Source organism: Arabidopsis lyrata, assembly GCF_000004255.2.
Source record: "Arabidopsis lyrata subsp. lyrata unplaced genomic scaffold ARALYscaffold_7, whole genome shotgun sequence".
Taxonomy (NCBI): domain Eukaryota; kingdom Viridiplantae; phylum Streptophyta; class Magnoliopsida; order Brassicales; family Brassicaceae; genus Arabidopsis; species Arabidopsis lyrata.
The window spans coordinates 15,249,534-15,266,229 of record NW_003302549.1 but is presented as its reverse complement, the minus strand read 5'-3'; the positions used below and the strand labels follow the sequence as shown (position 1 = coordinate 15,266,229).

At 47.2% G+C, this 16,696-nt stretch overlaps 2 protein-coding genes across 2 annotated transcripts; one reads left to right on the top strand and one right to left on the bottom strand.

The window, feature by feature from the left end:
• Nucleotides 1-1,436: 1,436 nt before the first annotated feature.
• Nucleotides 1,437-2,483, bottom strand: LOC9306461. Its single transcript, XM_002868333.2, has one exon. It carries the CDS (start codon nt 2,409-2,411, stop codon nt 1,515-1,517), a length of 897 nt encoding a protein of 298 aa, XP_002868379.2. The 5' UTR covers nt 2,412-2,483; the 3' UTR covers nt 1,437-1,514.
• A 1,327-nt stretch (nt 2,484-3,810) lies between these two features.
• On the top strand, nt 3,811-15,893 carry LOC9306460 (chaperonin 60 subunit beta 3, chloroplastic). Its single transcript, XM_021018449.1, is given in 6 exon segments — nt 3,811-3,834; nt 4,046-4,123; nt 4,215-4,286; nt 4,367-4,471; nt 15,554-15,646; nt 15,732-15,893. Coding segments are annotated over 6 exon segments (534 nt in total).
• Nucleotides 15,894-16,696: the final 803 nt, after the last annotated feature.

Below are 16,696 nucleotides of genomic sequence, written 5' to 3'. Positions count from 1 at the left end.
CAATTAGACTCATGAAGTTGGGTTTTGAAAACAAGAAATGGTTTCCATAATCCCACGAAACATATCTTGCAACATAGGCCCACCAAGAAGATTCTGCAACAGAGGCCCATGAAGCAGATTCAGCATCAGAGGCCCAGCAAGCTTCCAATCTGAGTGGTGGTGATGGAGCTTGAAGTCGTCGGATGTTTGGTTTGGTACATAGGCTGGCGAAGACATTGGAGAAGATGAGCAAAGCCCATGAATGGATTAGGGTTACACAGATTGGGGCACAATACGGGCATATTGGGACGACGGCGGTAAGGACATCGAGGAACGTCTCTGCGCCGGCGAAGCTTATCCCGGCAGCAGGAAAAGAGCAATTCAGGCGAGTCACTAGAAGCCTAGTAGAGGTGGAGGAAAATCTGTTAATCTCTAGGTCAAAGGTGATGGAGGTCCGGACATAAACATAGATAGTGGTGAAGATTGATGAGCAAAATATCTCCAAAACGGAGTAGTTCATCGTCGAGTTCAGATCTGGTAATAGCGAAAGGGGATGGAGGCGCTTTAGCTGCTCCGATCTACCGGGGACTTCTGAGAGAGTAATTGATATCATTGGAGACTTTAATCGCCGAGATTTCTTCACATATGTGAGAATGGATAACTGAACAACTCGCCGGAAACAACAAGGCCATCGGTGATGACTTTGCTTTGTCGAGGTTGGGGACATCCGGAGAAACCCAAAAGAATGGAGAAAGAACGAGAATGTTTCAGATCTGGATTTTAAAAGAGAGAAGCCACCTGAGGATGAAAATGAGAGCCAAGGAAAACACACATGAGCACCTCCAAGCTCAGATTCGCCTAACATACTTAGCAAGAAGCTAGATCCGATTCGTTTCCATGTCTGAAAAAGGTATAGTGGTAGGACGGTGATGTGGCGGTGGTGAGAACGGCAAAGGGAGATTGTGAGCTGTGTAGAAGCATCAGATCTGGAAGAACAGTGGTGACACACTTCGTTTCTCAAGTTAGAACATCTACGAAAATGAAGAACACTTAGCATATAGCTAGAATCTGGGAGAAAACTGGTTTAAAAGCACCTAGCAAAAGCTAGAAGGATGGCGGTGAGGAGAGAGAGAGAGAGAGAGAGAGGTAAGGCGGAGAAGATGAAAACGGGAGTTGGGTAGAAACGACCTCGGGGTTTGTGCTTGAGAGCTTTTCATTGCACGTCTCCTAAGAGCATGTGTATGGGTGATACCGATATAGTATCATTATAAATTTTTTAGTATTATTTATAATATTTGTTTATTGTTTGAGATTTTTTATGATACCCCTACTAAATATGTTTGCATTGGTGAGACCGGTTTAAGTATCATACAAAAAAAAAAAATTTGCAAAATCAAAAATTAATATATTAAAACATAGGATTACAAAAGGTAATATTACAACAAAAAAACGTAGAATATACTTAAGCAAAATAAAACATAAAATTCAAAAAAACTGAAAAAACATGATGATAAAAATAATTTAGTCGCTTGTAGTCAATTACCTTCGCCCCATTTTTGCCAAATATGTTCAATCAAATCTTCTTTCAATTGTCGATGTGTTTGTTCATGACGTATTTGAGCTCGATTGACCATCAAATTGTTCACATTTGTAGCTGTCTCTGTAGAAAAAGAGTTGTCTACTTGAGAAGTCCCGCTTCCTTCGCCTTCTACGAAATCAGATAAATCGAACTGGGTATCTTCGTCTCGTTCATCTTCTACAATCATATTGTGCAATATGATACATGCTCTCATTATCTTGCCCATTCGCTCTTTATCCCAAAACAGACCTGGGTTTCGAATAATAGCAAACCGAGCCTGCAAGACTTCAAAAGCACGCTCGACATCTTTTCTCACTGCTTCTTGACAACTAGCAAATAATGATGCTTTCTGTCCTTGTGGGCGGGTAATTGATTGGATGAATGTTGCCCACTTCGGATATATACCATCTGTGAGGTAATAACCCATGTTGTATTGATGTCCATTGACTTCGTACCTGAGTCGTGGAGCTCGACTTTCTAATATATCATCAAACACCGGTGAGCGGTCAAGAACATTTATATCATTACACGTACCTGGAGCCCCAAAAAAAGCATGCCAAATCCATAAATCTTGTGATGCCACGGCCTCTAGAACGATAGTGGGTTTTCCATGTCCGCGTGAATACTGCCCTTTCCAAGCCGTAGGACAATTCTTCCACTCCCAATGCATACAGTCAATGCTTCCTACCATTCCCGGAAATCCGCGTTCTTTTCCAGAAGGAAGTAATCGTTCTAGATCCTCACGTGTAGGCCGCCTCAAATATTCATCTTGGAATAAATTTATTATGCCATCTACAAAATTCTCTAGTGCTTGACTCACAGTGGTTCCGCCCATGCGGAGGTATTCGTCCATCGCATCGTTTGCAAGACCATATGCCAGACGCCTAATTGCAGCAGTACATTTCTGTAGGGCGGATAGACCTTGTTCAGTTTCTAGCCAATTCAAGTGTTCAGTTTCTAGTCAATTAAGTTTCAATTCAGTTTCAGTTTCAAGTCAATTAAGTTTCAATTCAGTTTCAGTTTCAAAAGTGTTTTAGTTTCAAGTGTGTTTCAAGTGTTTCAGTTTCAGTTTCAAAAGTGTTTCAGTTTCAAGTGTTTCAGTTTCAGTTTCAAAAGTGTTTCAGTTTCAAGTGTGTTTCAAGTGTTTCAGTTTCAGTTTCAAAAGTGTTTCAGTTTCAACCAAGAAAAAAATAGAATCATTTAAGAGATTACCTTTCACCTCCGCAGATTCATCGAAAAATGCAAAATTTAAAAGATTGAGCAGTAACACACCTGAGTCTTCTCCTTTGAAGCACTGCTTTGAGCAATTAAAACCTATTATCCAAAAAAACAATCACGAATCAGAAGAAGAAATCATAAATCAATAGCAATTAAAGGTAACTAGAACTAAGAATTTCAAAATTAACTTGTTTAATTGCAAGAAACTGACAATTGAAGTCTCCATAACCTGTTTAATTGCAACAAGAATGACAATCAATAGCAATTAAAGGTAACTAGATTAACAATTACAAAACCCTAATCCAGAAATTACAAAAATTACAAACCGAAATTAACAATTACCAAACCCTAATCATAACGAAATTCAATTTCCAGAAATTACAAAAATCAAGCAAAGAATTTTCAATTTCAAACCGAAATTAACAATTACCAAACCCTAATCCAACAAAAACCTAACCCTAATCCAAACCATAATCCAATTTCACCTTCTCAAACGTATTTCCCGAAACCCTAAAAACAAACCAACCCTTGAATCGACCCAAACCCTAATCCTAGATCTACACACTACAAAATGAAATCAGAAATCAACTTATCTTCACTCATAGTCGTCTGAATCGCCGGCGGATCTCCTTCTCCAACCGACAGCTCTTGATTAAGTTCTTCTTCGAGGAGATCTATGGCACCTCGACGAGACAGATTACGAGTGGAGACGCAGAGGTGAAGAGAGATCTTAAGAGATCTGCATGTTCTTCTTCCACGGGGAACTTTAGAGATCCGCCGGCGATGAGAACGAAGGAGCAACGGAGAATCGCCAAATCGCAGACAGAGAGGAAGAAAGAAGAATGCGAAAACGAAGACTGATTTTTTTTTTTTCTCTCTTTTCCCACAAAAACGCGTTTTCCCCGACTAATCCCGAGCCGCCATGTCATCAGAGACTGGTATCAAGAATATCACTGCAGTGATACGGCTCAGGCCCAAGTCAATGGTTTTACCCATTAATTTAATGTTTTTGGGCTTATGATACCCAAAAAAAAATGTCCTATGTACATGGTCTAAAGGTATTGTTTATCAGCTTCGCTTGACCTAATAATAATCTTGGGGATGTTTTGATTTTGACAGGTGTGAGTAACTATTGCGGTTGCTTTATGTATATAAAGCAGGTGAACAGATCACGAATCTTATTGAGGTAATATCTTAAAAACACTGAAATTTTCCAAAGATTGGTTTTATCTTCCGGCTATTAAGTCTTTGGCTTTGGGGTTTGTGTAGGCTACTGAACAAGACCATGAGAAGGAAAAGCTTAACGAGAGAATTGCTAAATTATCAGGCGGTGTTGCTGTGATTCAGGTGAGACAATTAGAAACAAATCACATGATGCAAAAAAAGTAATTGCAGGTAATAATAATAAGATTATTCTTAAACATTTTATATTCTTTAGGTTGGAGCCCAAACTGAGACAGAGCTTAAGGAGAATAAATTGAGAGTTGAAGATGCTCTTAACGCTACAAAGGTAACAACATCATCTCTAAGCAAAGAGTCTTACAATGTTTCTACATCCTAAACTGTTGAAACCTTCAAACTATATTTCAGGCGGCTGTGGAAGAAGGTATCGTTGTTGGAGGAGGATGCACTCTGCTAAGACTTGCATCAAAAGTGGATGCCATTAAAGACACTCTAGCAAAAAATGAAGAAAAGGTAAGTCCAAAAGACTAGCACTGCAGAAAAACCTATAAATGATTGTTAAGGGAGTTATTGGGCTTTAGAAATATAAGGCCCAATCCAAGAGAAGCCCATCAACGAAGCGGGCCTTAAGCCCAAAGGCATCGAGGCCCAGACGACCTCGCCGCCTTACGAGTCTGCCACGTCACCAGACGCGAGGGTAAAACCGGTAAAACCTGTCAGGGTACGCCCTACTCCGCAGGAGTATAAAAGCAGGACGACTAGTCCTGTCACATCCATCGAAAATCACGCTGACACGGCAAGGACACGAAGAGCTCGGCTAGGATACGAAGAACTCGGCTAGGATACGAAGAGCTCGGCTAGGATACGAAGAACTCGGCTAAGACACGAAGACCGATCTCAGTCTAGAAAAGGAAAGCGACCTCAAACTTTATTCAGCTCGGAAAACGACCTACAGTTCGGCCTCATCGACGACCTGGAATCCTCAATCCAAAGTCATCGATCTCGGCTCGCCTAACGCTATTTGAACTCTCAGCTCGAATTGTTTTAGGAGATTCTTTTTACTTCCCCAGAGAAACCCTATTTCGTACTTGTGTGATTCGTGCATCAACAGTTGGCGCGTCAGGTAGGGGGATAGCTCAGAGATTTCTCCAGTCAACAAAACGAGCCCGCGATAACACGATGGCAACCGATGGAAACCAGGGAACCAGCATGGGCGTCCGAGACGACAACGCATCCTCCACGGGAGGAGAGACGGTGACGCCGATCCCGTTAGGAGTACTTCCGACAAGGAAGGCTACCCATACCTCGGTAGCTATTCCCGCATCGTTACCTCAGACGCCCGAGGGGCCAGCAGAAGCGGTAAGGAACGAAACGCCCCCGGCACACCAGGAGGAAGGCGAACCGACCTCTCCCGACAGACGACGTCCAACGAACCTCGAAGAAACCCGTGCAGAACGGCACGCTGCGGCACCAACTCCCGCCGAACCAAACCGACTGCTCCAGAACATCCTCGACCATCTAGGTCGATAGGACGCACGAACAGATGCTCGGTTCGCATCTCTAGCCGCAGCTCAAGCGTTCTCCATGGACGAGATCAACCGTTTGCAAACGAGTCGGAGTGCAAACGCGGTCTACACTCCAGAACTCCCCGGACGTCCCCAGGTAGCTCAGCCCGTCCAAACCATGGGCAGCACCAATCCGCGACATACGGAGATCGCCGAACTGAGACGCGCCGTCCTGGAAATGAGCTCGAAAATTCATCGTGCCACTAGCTCGGCTCCAGAACTCGACCGTGTGCTCGAGGAAACTCAGCAAACCGCTTTCACCCGAAGAATCACAAGCGTTTCCGTCCGCGGATCCAAGAAAATCAAATTGGAAAGGTACAGCGGAAAAGGCGACCCTAAGGAATTCCTGCAATCTTTCAGCGTCGCGATTAACCGCGCCGAGCTGACTCCAGAAAACTTCGAGGCAGGGCGGTGCCAGATCTTCATCGAACATCTCACGGGCCCGGCTCTCAACTGGTTCTCCCGCCTAAAGCCAAACACGATCAGCAGCTTCAACCAATTATCGTCGTCTTTCCTAAAGCATTATTCACCTCTCATCGAGAACCAGACGTCCAACGCCGACCTGTGGTCCCTATCGCAAGGCTCCAAGGAATCACTCCGATCATTCATCGATCGCTTCAAGGTGGTAGTAACCAAAATCACCATCCCTGACGAGGCCGCGATAGTAGCCCTACGCAACGCCGTCTGGTACGATTCAAAGTATAGAGACGATATCACTCTTCATGCTCCGAACACTCTCGAGGACGCACTTCATAGAGCCTCGCGGTATATCGAGCTCGAAGAAGAACGGCTCGTTCTAGCCAAAAAGCATAATCCACCCAAAACATCCGTAACCAAGGAGACTGCTTCGGCGATACCTAACACAGCAAACAACGCCGAACCAAAGCAACATTCCAAAGGCAACATCGGCCAGGCACGACGACCTACGACCTTCGTCGTTAACAGCGAGACACCATCACCGAGGCCGTGGAACAAATATGTAAGGGACACTGATTCCCCGGCATCGACTTCAATATTCTGTGAATACCATAAAAGTAGAGCGCACGCCACTGAGGATTGCCCGTATCTGCAAAGCTTGCTGATGGCAAAATATAAGAGCGGAAGCATCGCGATCGAGTGCGACCGCGCCCAAGGAAGTAAGAATCAAAAGCGTAACGAGAGCACGGCTCGTCAATACCTACAAGACCACGCGAAAACCGAGGAAGTCGAGGATGCGAATGATTCCGCCAAAAGACCTCGGAATGGAAAGGCACCAGCCGAAGCTCCGGTGGTCGTCAGACAGGTCCGAATGATAATGGGCGGACTGCAAAACTGCAACGATTCAGTTCGGTCAATTAAACAACATCGCAAAAAAGCTGAAATGAAGGAAGTATGGCCGTCCACGAGCGCACCACCAACTACGCCCGACGACGAACCCATATCGTTTACCCAATCCGACCTGGAGGGCGTCGATACACCGCATAACGACCCTCTCGTCGTCGAACTCATCATCGGCGATAGCCGAGTAACTAGAGTGCTCATCGATACTGGAAGCTCGGTCGACCTCATCTTCAAGGACGTTTTGGCTATAATGAACGTCAGCGATCGGCAAATAAAACCCGTATCGCGCCCGTTGGCCGGATTCGATGGTGACTTCGTAATGACAATCGGAACGATCAAGTTGCCCGTATTCGTCGGAGGAACGATCTCGTGGGTCAAGTTCGTCGTAGTTGACAAGCCCGCAGTTTACAACGTTATTTTGGAGACACCCTGGATGCATCAAATGCAGGCGATCCCGTCCACATACCACCAGTGCATCAAGTTCCCGACGCACAACGGAGTGTTCACCTTGAGAGGGAATCAACAGATCGCAAGAACATGTTTTCTCATCGAACACAAGAACCGCGTCGCTAAGAAGTTATAGCAATTAACGATGCCAACATCGTCGACCGTCCCGACCCTAAAAAAGTCCCTTGAAGAGCCTCAACTAAGCAAGACAGAACAAGTGAACATTGATGAAACGGATAAGACAAGATGCGTCGCAATCGGAGCCGAGATAGTACCATCGGTTAAAGAACCACTCATCGCATTTCTAAAAAAGAATTCTAAAACGTTCGCCTCGAGCGTAGACGACATGATAGGCATCGACCCTATGATCGTTACGCACGAGCTTAACGTCGACTCAACCTATAAACCGGTAAAGCAGAAAAGGCGAAAGTTGGGACCGGAGCGAGCCAAGGCCGTAAATGACGAAGTCGATAAGCTATTGAAGGCTGGCTCGATAACCGAGGTAAAATATCCAGAATGGCTAGCGAACCCGGTCGTGGTGAAGAAGAAGAACGGCAAATGGCGTGTTTGTGTAGACTTTACCGACCTCAATAAGGCGTGCCCAAAAGACAGCTACCCGCTCCCCCACATCGACAGGATAGTCGAAGCGACCGCCGGGAACGAACTTCTGTCCTTCATGGATGCATTCTCGGGATACAATCAAATCCTCATGCACAGAGATGATAGGGAAAAGACCTCGTTCATCACAGACCGAGGAACCTATTGCTACAAGGTGATGCCATTCGGCCTCAAAAACGCCGGCGCGACGTACCAACGTTTGGTAAATAAGATGTTCGCTGATCATCTCGGACGAACCATCGAAGTTTACATAGACGACATGCTGGTAAAATCTCAAGTAGCAGCCGACCATGTCCGACACCTAAGCCAATGCTTCGACGTACTGAACGAATACAATATGAAATTAAACCCCGCGAAATGCACGTTCGGCGTAACATCCGGCGAGTTCCTGGGGTACATGGTCACGCAGAGGGGGATCGAGGCTAACCCAAAGCAAATTCGCGCAATCCTCGATCTGCCTTCTCCAAAGAATGCACGCGAGGTGCAGCGACTAACAGGACGGATCGCCGCACTCAACCGCTTCATCGCCAGATCGACGGACAAGTGCTTACCCTTCTATAACCTCTTAAAAAGGAAGGACAAGTTTGCATGGGATGAAGCAAGCGAAAATGCTTTCAACGAACTCAAACAGTACCTCACGACGCCCCCGGTTCTCGCTAAGCCAGAAAACGGTGAAACGTTATTTCTATACATCACGGTATCAAGCTCGGCCGTGAGCGGTGTGCTTGTTAAAAATGACCGAGGCGACCAGAAGCCGATCTTTTACGTCAGCAAGTCCCTTATCGAAGCCGAGACACGCTATCCCACGATGGAAAAAGCTGCGCTAGCGGTCGTAACATCGGCCAGGAAATTACGTCCCTATTTTCAATCCCACACAATCGCCGTTCTCACCGACCAACCACTACGAACCGCCCTACACAGTCCGAGCCAGTCCGGGAGAATGGCTAAATGGGCAATCGAGCTCAGCGAATACGATATGGACTTCAGGACCTGACCAGCAATGAAATCGCAAGTGTTAGCCGACTTCCTCATTGAACTACCGCTCATTCCAAAAAACCTAAGCGGCGACCCCGAGCCTGGCGACCCTCAGAACGGCGTCTGGACGCTGTACGCCGATGGGTCCTCGTCATCGCATGGCTCTGGCGTCGGCATACAACTGGTCTCACCAACCGGGGAAATAATCGAGCAGTCGTTTCGTCTGCGTTTTACGGCAACAAATAATGTCTCCGAATACGAAGCACTCATTGCCGGTCTACGTCTCGCCCTAGGAATGAAGATCAAACGAGTCCAAGCATACGTGGATTCACAGCTCGTCGCAAATCAATTTAGCGGCGAATACGAAGCCAAAAACGACACTATGGAGGCATACCTCAAGGTCGTCAAGAAGTTATCCTCACAGTTTACACATTTCGAACTAACCAAAATCCCGCGAGGAGATAACGCGCCGGCTGACGCTCTCGCCGCATTAGCATCCACGTCGGACCCCGACCTTCGACGTATTATCCCGGTGGAAAGCGTAGACCGACCAAGCATCGAAGCAATCGATACTGTCAATTTCGTCGGAACCAATAAAGATCCGGACGCAGCCGACCCAACAGACTGGCGGGTCAAAATACGCGATTTCCTCACCGATAGAACGGTCCCAACGGATAAATGGGCAGCACGTCGATTACGCATCAAAGCCGCAAAATACACGACCTTGGAAAATCGCCTCCTAAAGCTCAGCGCAACCGGAGCATGGCTGAACTGCCTACACGGCGAGGATATCACAGAAATAATGAAGGAAACACACATGGGGGCCGGCGGCAACCATTCCGGCGGACGAGCTCTCGCATTACAAATCAAAAAGCAAGGTTTCTATTGGCCGACTATGATATCGGACTGTAAGGACTTCGCGGCTAAGTGCGACCAATGTCAGAGACACGCGCCCTCGATTCATCGACCAACCGAGCTACTCAAGGTCGGTGCGGCACCATATCCATTCATGAGGTGGGCTATGGACATCGTCGGGCCGCTACCGGCCTCCAGGCAAAAACGGTTCATCCTAATCATGACGGATTACTTTACTAAATGGGTGGAAGCCGAATCGTACGCGGCAATACGAGCCAAGGATGTCCAGAACTTCGTTTGGAAATATATAATATGCCGACACGGCCTTCCATACTAAATCATCACCGATAATGGCTCGCAATTTATCTCGCTGACATTCGAGAATTTCTGTGCGAACTGGAAAATTCGTCTAAACAAGTCCACACCGAGATACCCGCAAGGCAACGGGCAAGCCGAAGCGACCAACAAAACTATCCTCGCCGGCCTCAAAAAACGCCTCGACGACAAAAAGGGAGCTTGGGTAGACGAGCTAGACGGAGTACTTTGGGCGTACCGAACTACACCCCGCAGTGCCACCACGCAAACACCATTCGTGCTAGCCTACGGCATGGAAGCAATGGCCCCAGCCGGGGTCGGATACTCAAGTCTTCGACGTTCTATGATGGCAGTCCGTCCCGACCTCAACGACCAGATGATGCTTGACAGACTCGACGAACTTGAGGAAATGCGCAACACCGCACTATGCCGAGTTCAGAACTACCAGCTTGCTGCCGCCCGATACTACAACAAGAAAGTACACAACCGCCACTTCGACGTCGGCGACCTCGTACTCAGGAAAGTCTTCGAAAATACAGCTGAACTCGGCGCCGGCAAACTAGGAGCAAACTGGGAAGGGCCGTACCAAGTCTCGAAGATAGTTCGCCCCGGCGACTATGAACTCCTCACCATGAGCGGCACCAAAGTCCCACGAACTTGGAACTCCATGCACCTCAAGCGATACTACTACTGACGACCTCGCTCTCCTTATATATGTAAAAAAAAAAAAAAAAAAAAAAAAAAAAAAAAAAAAAAAAAACTGATGGCTTTACCGATGCCTCTCTATGTAATGTGAACTACGAACGGCTTGATCCCTCCGATCAGGGGGTACGTAGGCAGCCCTGCTTGCAGGGCGCAGCTATGATATTAATAAAATTTTGTATTTCCATCTAATTTTGGAAATACAACCGAACCGAAATATACATCGATACCATGGCCAGGCAATTCGATCGAACACGTTCGAACGAGAACGCACACCCTTACTTAAGTCTGCCAAAACAAGTAAAAAAGTCTTGGAAAAAACCTACACTTAAGGGTCTGAAAGCCGAGCTCCGTACTCGCAAAGCCTCGATAAACCGGGTAGCATAAGCCGGGGACGAACCCGCACTCCCAAAGAGTTGTCAGGCCAATACAGGGTAAGCCGATCACCGCGCGTCGCACCTCACGATGTCTCGAGCCCGCCTCGAACACTCCGAGCAAACTCGGAAAAGCCGAAATTGGTAAAATTTCGCACAAGCCAAGTCCAGCACTTGCATCATACCGACAGAATAAACGTATAGGCCGAAGGACTCACAAATCCCGAACCGGTCAAGCCTACCAACAACCAAAGTAACTTAGGCCTCGCATCAGCTTGGCGAACTCGCACCAAGCCGATCACGGCCAGGTTTACACAGAAACCGGCCGCGTCCCGTCCTACACAGGAGCCGACCCTGAAGAACAGGCTAAAATAAAAGAAGAAATAAATGGCGAAAACCACATAAAATAAGCCGACCTAGCGGCAATCATGTTCAAACAAACCGACCCAGCAGAAATAAAGCTAAAAGACGAGTTAACGGCACGAGTTCAAAAGCCGACAAAGCGGCGACTAGATAAGAAAAAGCCGTCAAAAGCGGCAAAACGACAACAACTTTAAAAAAATGACCTCGCGGTCAGCCTTCGATATCAATGTCCTCCCCGTCTTGGACAACCTGAGCTAACGGAGTAGCCACCCGTGGAACTTCCTGGACGTCGCCAGTCTGCTCAGCGCCTGTGGCCTCGGTCCCAAAACCACCTCCATCCTGAATTTCGGCCCGGGTCTCGCGAGCTTCAACTGCGACCTCCTGCTGAGTGTCCTGATCAACAGCATCTTCTTCGACCTCGTCATCTCCGACGAAATCCCTACCACTGGCAGCTGAAGCGGCATACTGAAGGTTCTCAGTAACCTCGTTCCGGTCCGCAAAGAGGGTATAAGCGTCGAAATCGCCATCCTGAAGTTCAGTCACGTCGAAGGCCGCAAGATCAGCTCTGTACTGCGCCACGTCGGCCTCAACCCTGGAAAGCGTTTCCTCTGACTTAATGACGACCTCGCCGTCTTCCACTAGAGCCTTCAGAAAACCAAGGTTCCCGACTGCCTGGTTGTAAAGCAGAAGAGTGGGCTGCGCGGCACGGGTATCCTCAACATGAGCCTGTAGACGGGTGAGACGAGCCTGAAACAGCCGGGCCATCTTCGCAAGAGCTTTACCTCTACAGTACTCGCCGTACTCCGCACGACGTTCTCGCAGTCTGGCTTTTTCGGAGCGGAGGATCACAGCGAGCTCGTCGTACCGAGCCTTCTCTGCCTCACTTCGGCGCTCAAACGGTCCCTTTCCGCAATCAGCCCATTCCGGTGATGATCGAGAAGGTTGACCTTCTCCCTAAGCTTCACCGCCTCGTCCTTAACGACACCCAACTCTCGCGAGACTTGATCTACCCGCTCCTTCTCCGCAGCAATGGCAGCCTGATAATCACTCTTCTCCGCAGCAATGGCAGCCTGATAATCACTCGAGTTCGGGTTCTCGGTCGAAAGCCGACGAACTCGGCGCTCGTAGAGATGAACCAGGCGGTTCATCGCGAAAGTCGCCTAATAAAAATATATACATAAACGATCGACCGAGGAAGGGTAACAAAAACATATATATACATATATATATAATAATAACCTCGCATGATTTCTTGGCCGCCTCGGTATACGCATCCCGCTCCCGAAGATCCTCAATTAGAGGGAACGAGCCGGGGCCGTGACCCATCTCGCGGAATAGTCAGCACAGGCGTCCGCATTAGATGTAAAGGGAACATCCCTATCGACGTAGCGGTACGACCACCTGTGGTCGGCGACCCGAGGCCTCTTCTGGGCAACAGGACGAGCTCCCGTATCAGCCGGCCTCTTCCTGCTCAGAGGCTCGACTGAGCCACCCCGGGCTCCTATGGCTCGGAGATCATCGCTTTGGGGAAGGATCGCAGCTCGGTCGCCCCCACCAGCCTGCTGAGTTAAACGAGCTGCGAGCATCTCGTTCTTCTTTACCCTCTCGGAGTTAGGGCTCAACGGTCGAGAACTTCCGGCCTGGAAGGCGTGACGCCCTCCCTGATCTAAGAGACTCTTCTTCAGGGCCTCCCTCATTTGTCGCTCCTCTGAGCGAGATGGCTTTGCCACGGGAGTCTCCGAGGCCGGCCTCTTATCCTTGTAACGACTGGCGTAATCCGGGACCACACTCAGATCGAACTTACCCATCGCTTTACGACCTAAAATCAAAAAAAATATATAAGCCAAGGGAACGAAGACCGGCAGAGGCGAACGATATATGTGTTACCTGGTTTTGGAGGAGCAGAAACTTTGGAACTTTGACGAATTGGCCCTCGACGAGAAGAACCTCGGCAACCACGTGAAGGATTCCGAGAGGGGCGGCGAGCAACTTTGTTAGTGGATGACCAGATATACGTACCCTCAGCACGAATCTTTTCGAGATCCTTCTTGAGCTGCTCGGGAAATGGATCAAATATCGTCGGGAAACGAGCTGCACAAAAAAAAAGAGATATAAGAAAATCGAAAGCAACCAAAGAAGAAGTGTGAGGGCGGAAGACGAGCTCAAGCTACCGGGTGAAATTTTCCACCCTGTATAGATCGGAATCCTAACGTCCTCAACAGATTCTGCCGAAATCCTAACAAAGAAATATCCCGCCGACCAGTCGCTAGTCTTGCTCTTGGCCTCGTCGACAAGCTTAGGAGTCGTGGATGACTGAACGTAGTATAAGCCCGGCTTTTTCTTGCTGAGGCTCTTAATCTTGGTCACCTCCTCGTAATGAGAAGAACGGACAACCACGCCGCACCTACTCGCCAGCCGAACCAATCCTACCGCATTCCGGATGGCAGCAACAGAAAGCTGAGAAAGAGCCATCTCCCGCCTCGCTACATATTCAAGCAGGAAGCCCGAAATCGGAAAAGTGAGATCGCATTCCGTAAAGAAACTCTCATAAACACAGAGAAAGCCGGCCGGGGCGGACCAAGGTCGCTCGGATAGGGCCGAAATGCGAGTTTCAATCGAGGACGGAGCGTCACAATAATGGAGGGTATATGCGAGGGTCTCAAATGACGTCCGGGTCGGCCCCAGGAAGTCGACATGATAGGGAGACGGCCCGGGAACCCCGAAAGGCATCTCGACGAACTCAGGCTCAGCCTCCAGATCGTCAAACTTAACATCACCAATATCCTCATCTCGGAGACTAGGAATGAATGGAACGATCGAGGTAGCCCCGACAAGATCCCGTTGAGAGGGCGAGTCGCGACGTTGCAGCTCGGCCGCAAGAATCGAAGAACTGGCGTCAGACGACCTCGACGAGTTCTGTCGACGAGGGGACAAATTGGACTCTAGGTCGTCATCAAAAGAATTGGCCCGGAATCGATCAACGGATGATATACGACCCGTAGAATCAGACGAGGTGCGAGAACGGAAGTGGTCGGAGACGGAACCGCGAGAACTAGCGTCGGAAGACATCGCAATAAAACAAAAAAAAACGAGATAAAGCGAGAGAACGAAATAGAGAGGAGAAGGTTATACCTTTAGCGGAGGAAGAAGAATGAGAAACGGACGAGAGAGGAGGGGGTATTTATAGAAGCAAAAGGTGATAAGTAATCATTATATCTACGAAATTGAGCAATAATTACGAGCTAAGACAGCTTCACACGCGAAGGGACGCTTCGGTCTCCAAACACCGGGAATAACGTCAGCCGAATCGATTCTCGCGTCTCTCCCACGCGCGCGCGTCGCCGAAACTCGTTGATCCGAAACGACGCGGAGAAAGGCGATCTCTTGCGTGTCTCGGGAAAGGAAAAACAATCATGATCCTCGCAGCACACGATGAATCATGATTGGGGGGCAACTGTTGAGGGAGTTATTGGGCTTTAGAAATATAAGGCCCAATCCAAGGGAAGCCCATCAACGAAGCGGGCCTTAAGCCCAAAGGCATCGAGGCCCAGACGACCTCGCCGCCTTACGAGTCTGCCACGTCACCAGACGCGAGGGTAAAACCGGTAAAATCTGTCAGGGTACGCCCTACTCCGCAGGAGTATAAAAGCAGGACGACTAGTCCTGTCACATCCATCGAAAATCACGCTGACACGGCAAGGACACGAAGAGCTCGGCTAGGATACGAAGAACTCGGCTAGGATACGAAGAGCTCGGCTAGGATACGAAGAACTCGGCTAAGACACGAAGACCGATCTCAGTCTAGAAAAGGAAAGCGACCTCAAACTTTATTCAGCTCGGAAAACGACCTACAGTTCGGCCTCATCGACGACCTGGAATCCTTAATCCAAAGTCATCGATCTCGGCTCGCCTAACGCTATTTGAACTCTCGGCTCGAATTGTTTTAGGAGATTCTTTTTACTTCCCCAGAGAAACCCTATTTCGTACTTGTGTGATTCGTGCATCAACAATGATGAGTTCTTGGATTATAACACCATTTTGTAAATCATCTTAACCTCCAGGTTTGAGCTGACATTGTTAAGAAAGCATTGAGCTACCCATTGAAGTTAATTGCCAAAAACGCTGGTGTTAATGGTAGTGTTGTCAACGAAAAGGTAAACAATATAAAGATCATCTTATACAGATTGCAAGTCTGAGCCTTTGATATAGAAACTAAGTGAATGGCTTTTTTTGGGACATGTACTCTCTAACGACAACCCAAAACACGGATACAACACTGCAACTGGTAAATATGAAGATCTAATGGTTGCAGGAATCATTGATCCAACCAAAGTAGTCTTAGGTGTGGAAGATCATATTTTGGTTTCTGTGCTTGGAAGCAATTATGAAGTCATCTTATAAGTTTTAGCTATGCTTGATTATACAAGACTTTTCATTTGAGTAGCTACATGGATGATGTTTCCTTCTTTCAGTAATTCAATTGTTTTGCTTTTAATCTTGATATATGCTTATATGATAGATCGAAAATAATGTTTGTAGGAAAAAGGGATAATCTACGCACTGTCACAAGTTGCATATGGAGGTTCCTTATTTCTTGGGTACTGGGCTTATTTTCTCATTTGTAGTGTTTACAGAAGTTAAGATCTCTTTCCTTTCAGGTATGAGTTCTTTATTATTTGATCTCTTCGCCAGCATTCTTAACTCTTGGTATGCTCTAATCAACTCAATTCATTCCCAAAAATGTTCAACAATTTTTGTCATGTCAAAGACCTGGGAACTTCATGGATTTTTGATAGGCAGCTCTCGAACATGTGTATGCTATATTTACTTTTCAGTCCTTCTGAAAGTTAATCCTTCAAGTAGGTGGAAAATTGGTCCTTGTAAGGTTAGATTACACCTTATAATCAGGCTGTATATGATCGTTGGTGAAAAACGACGTCATTAGACATACATGATTATTACAAAAATACATGACCAACAAACAAGGCTAAGCCTAACATTAATAAACCCTATTTTTCAACGAACTGGGCCTTGAATGAGGCCGAAAATTACAAACATAAAATATACTGGTTAATGTCTTATATTTATCTTTAGGGCCTGATCTAGGCATTGGATTAAAGACACTTATTAACATCAGTACCAACAATGAAAACATCGATATCTTCGTTTAGGTTTTATCAATATGGGTTAAAAACAGGGAAAAA

Bases quoted from the DNA above. Each gene is read 5' to 3' on its own strand.
- LOC9306461 (XM_002868333.2), bottom strand. From the start codon at position 2,411: ATGGACGAATACCTCCGCATGGGCGGAACCACTGTGAGTCAAGCACTA.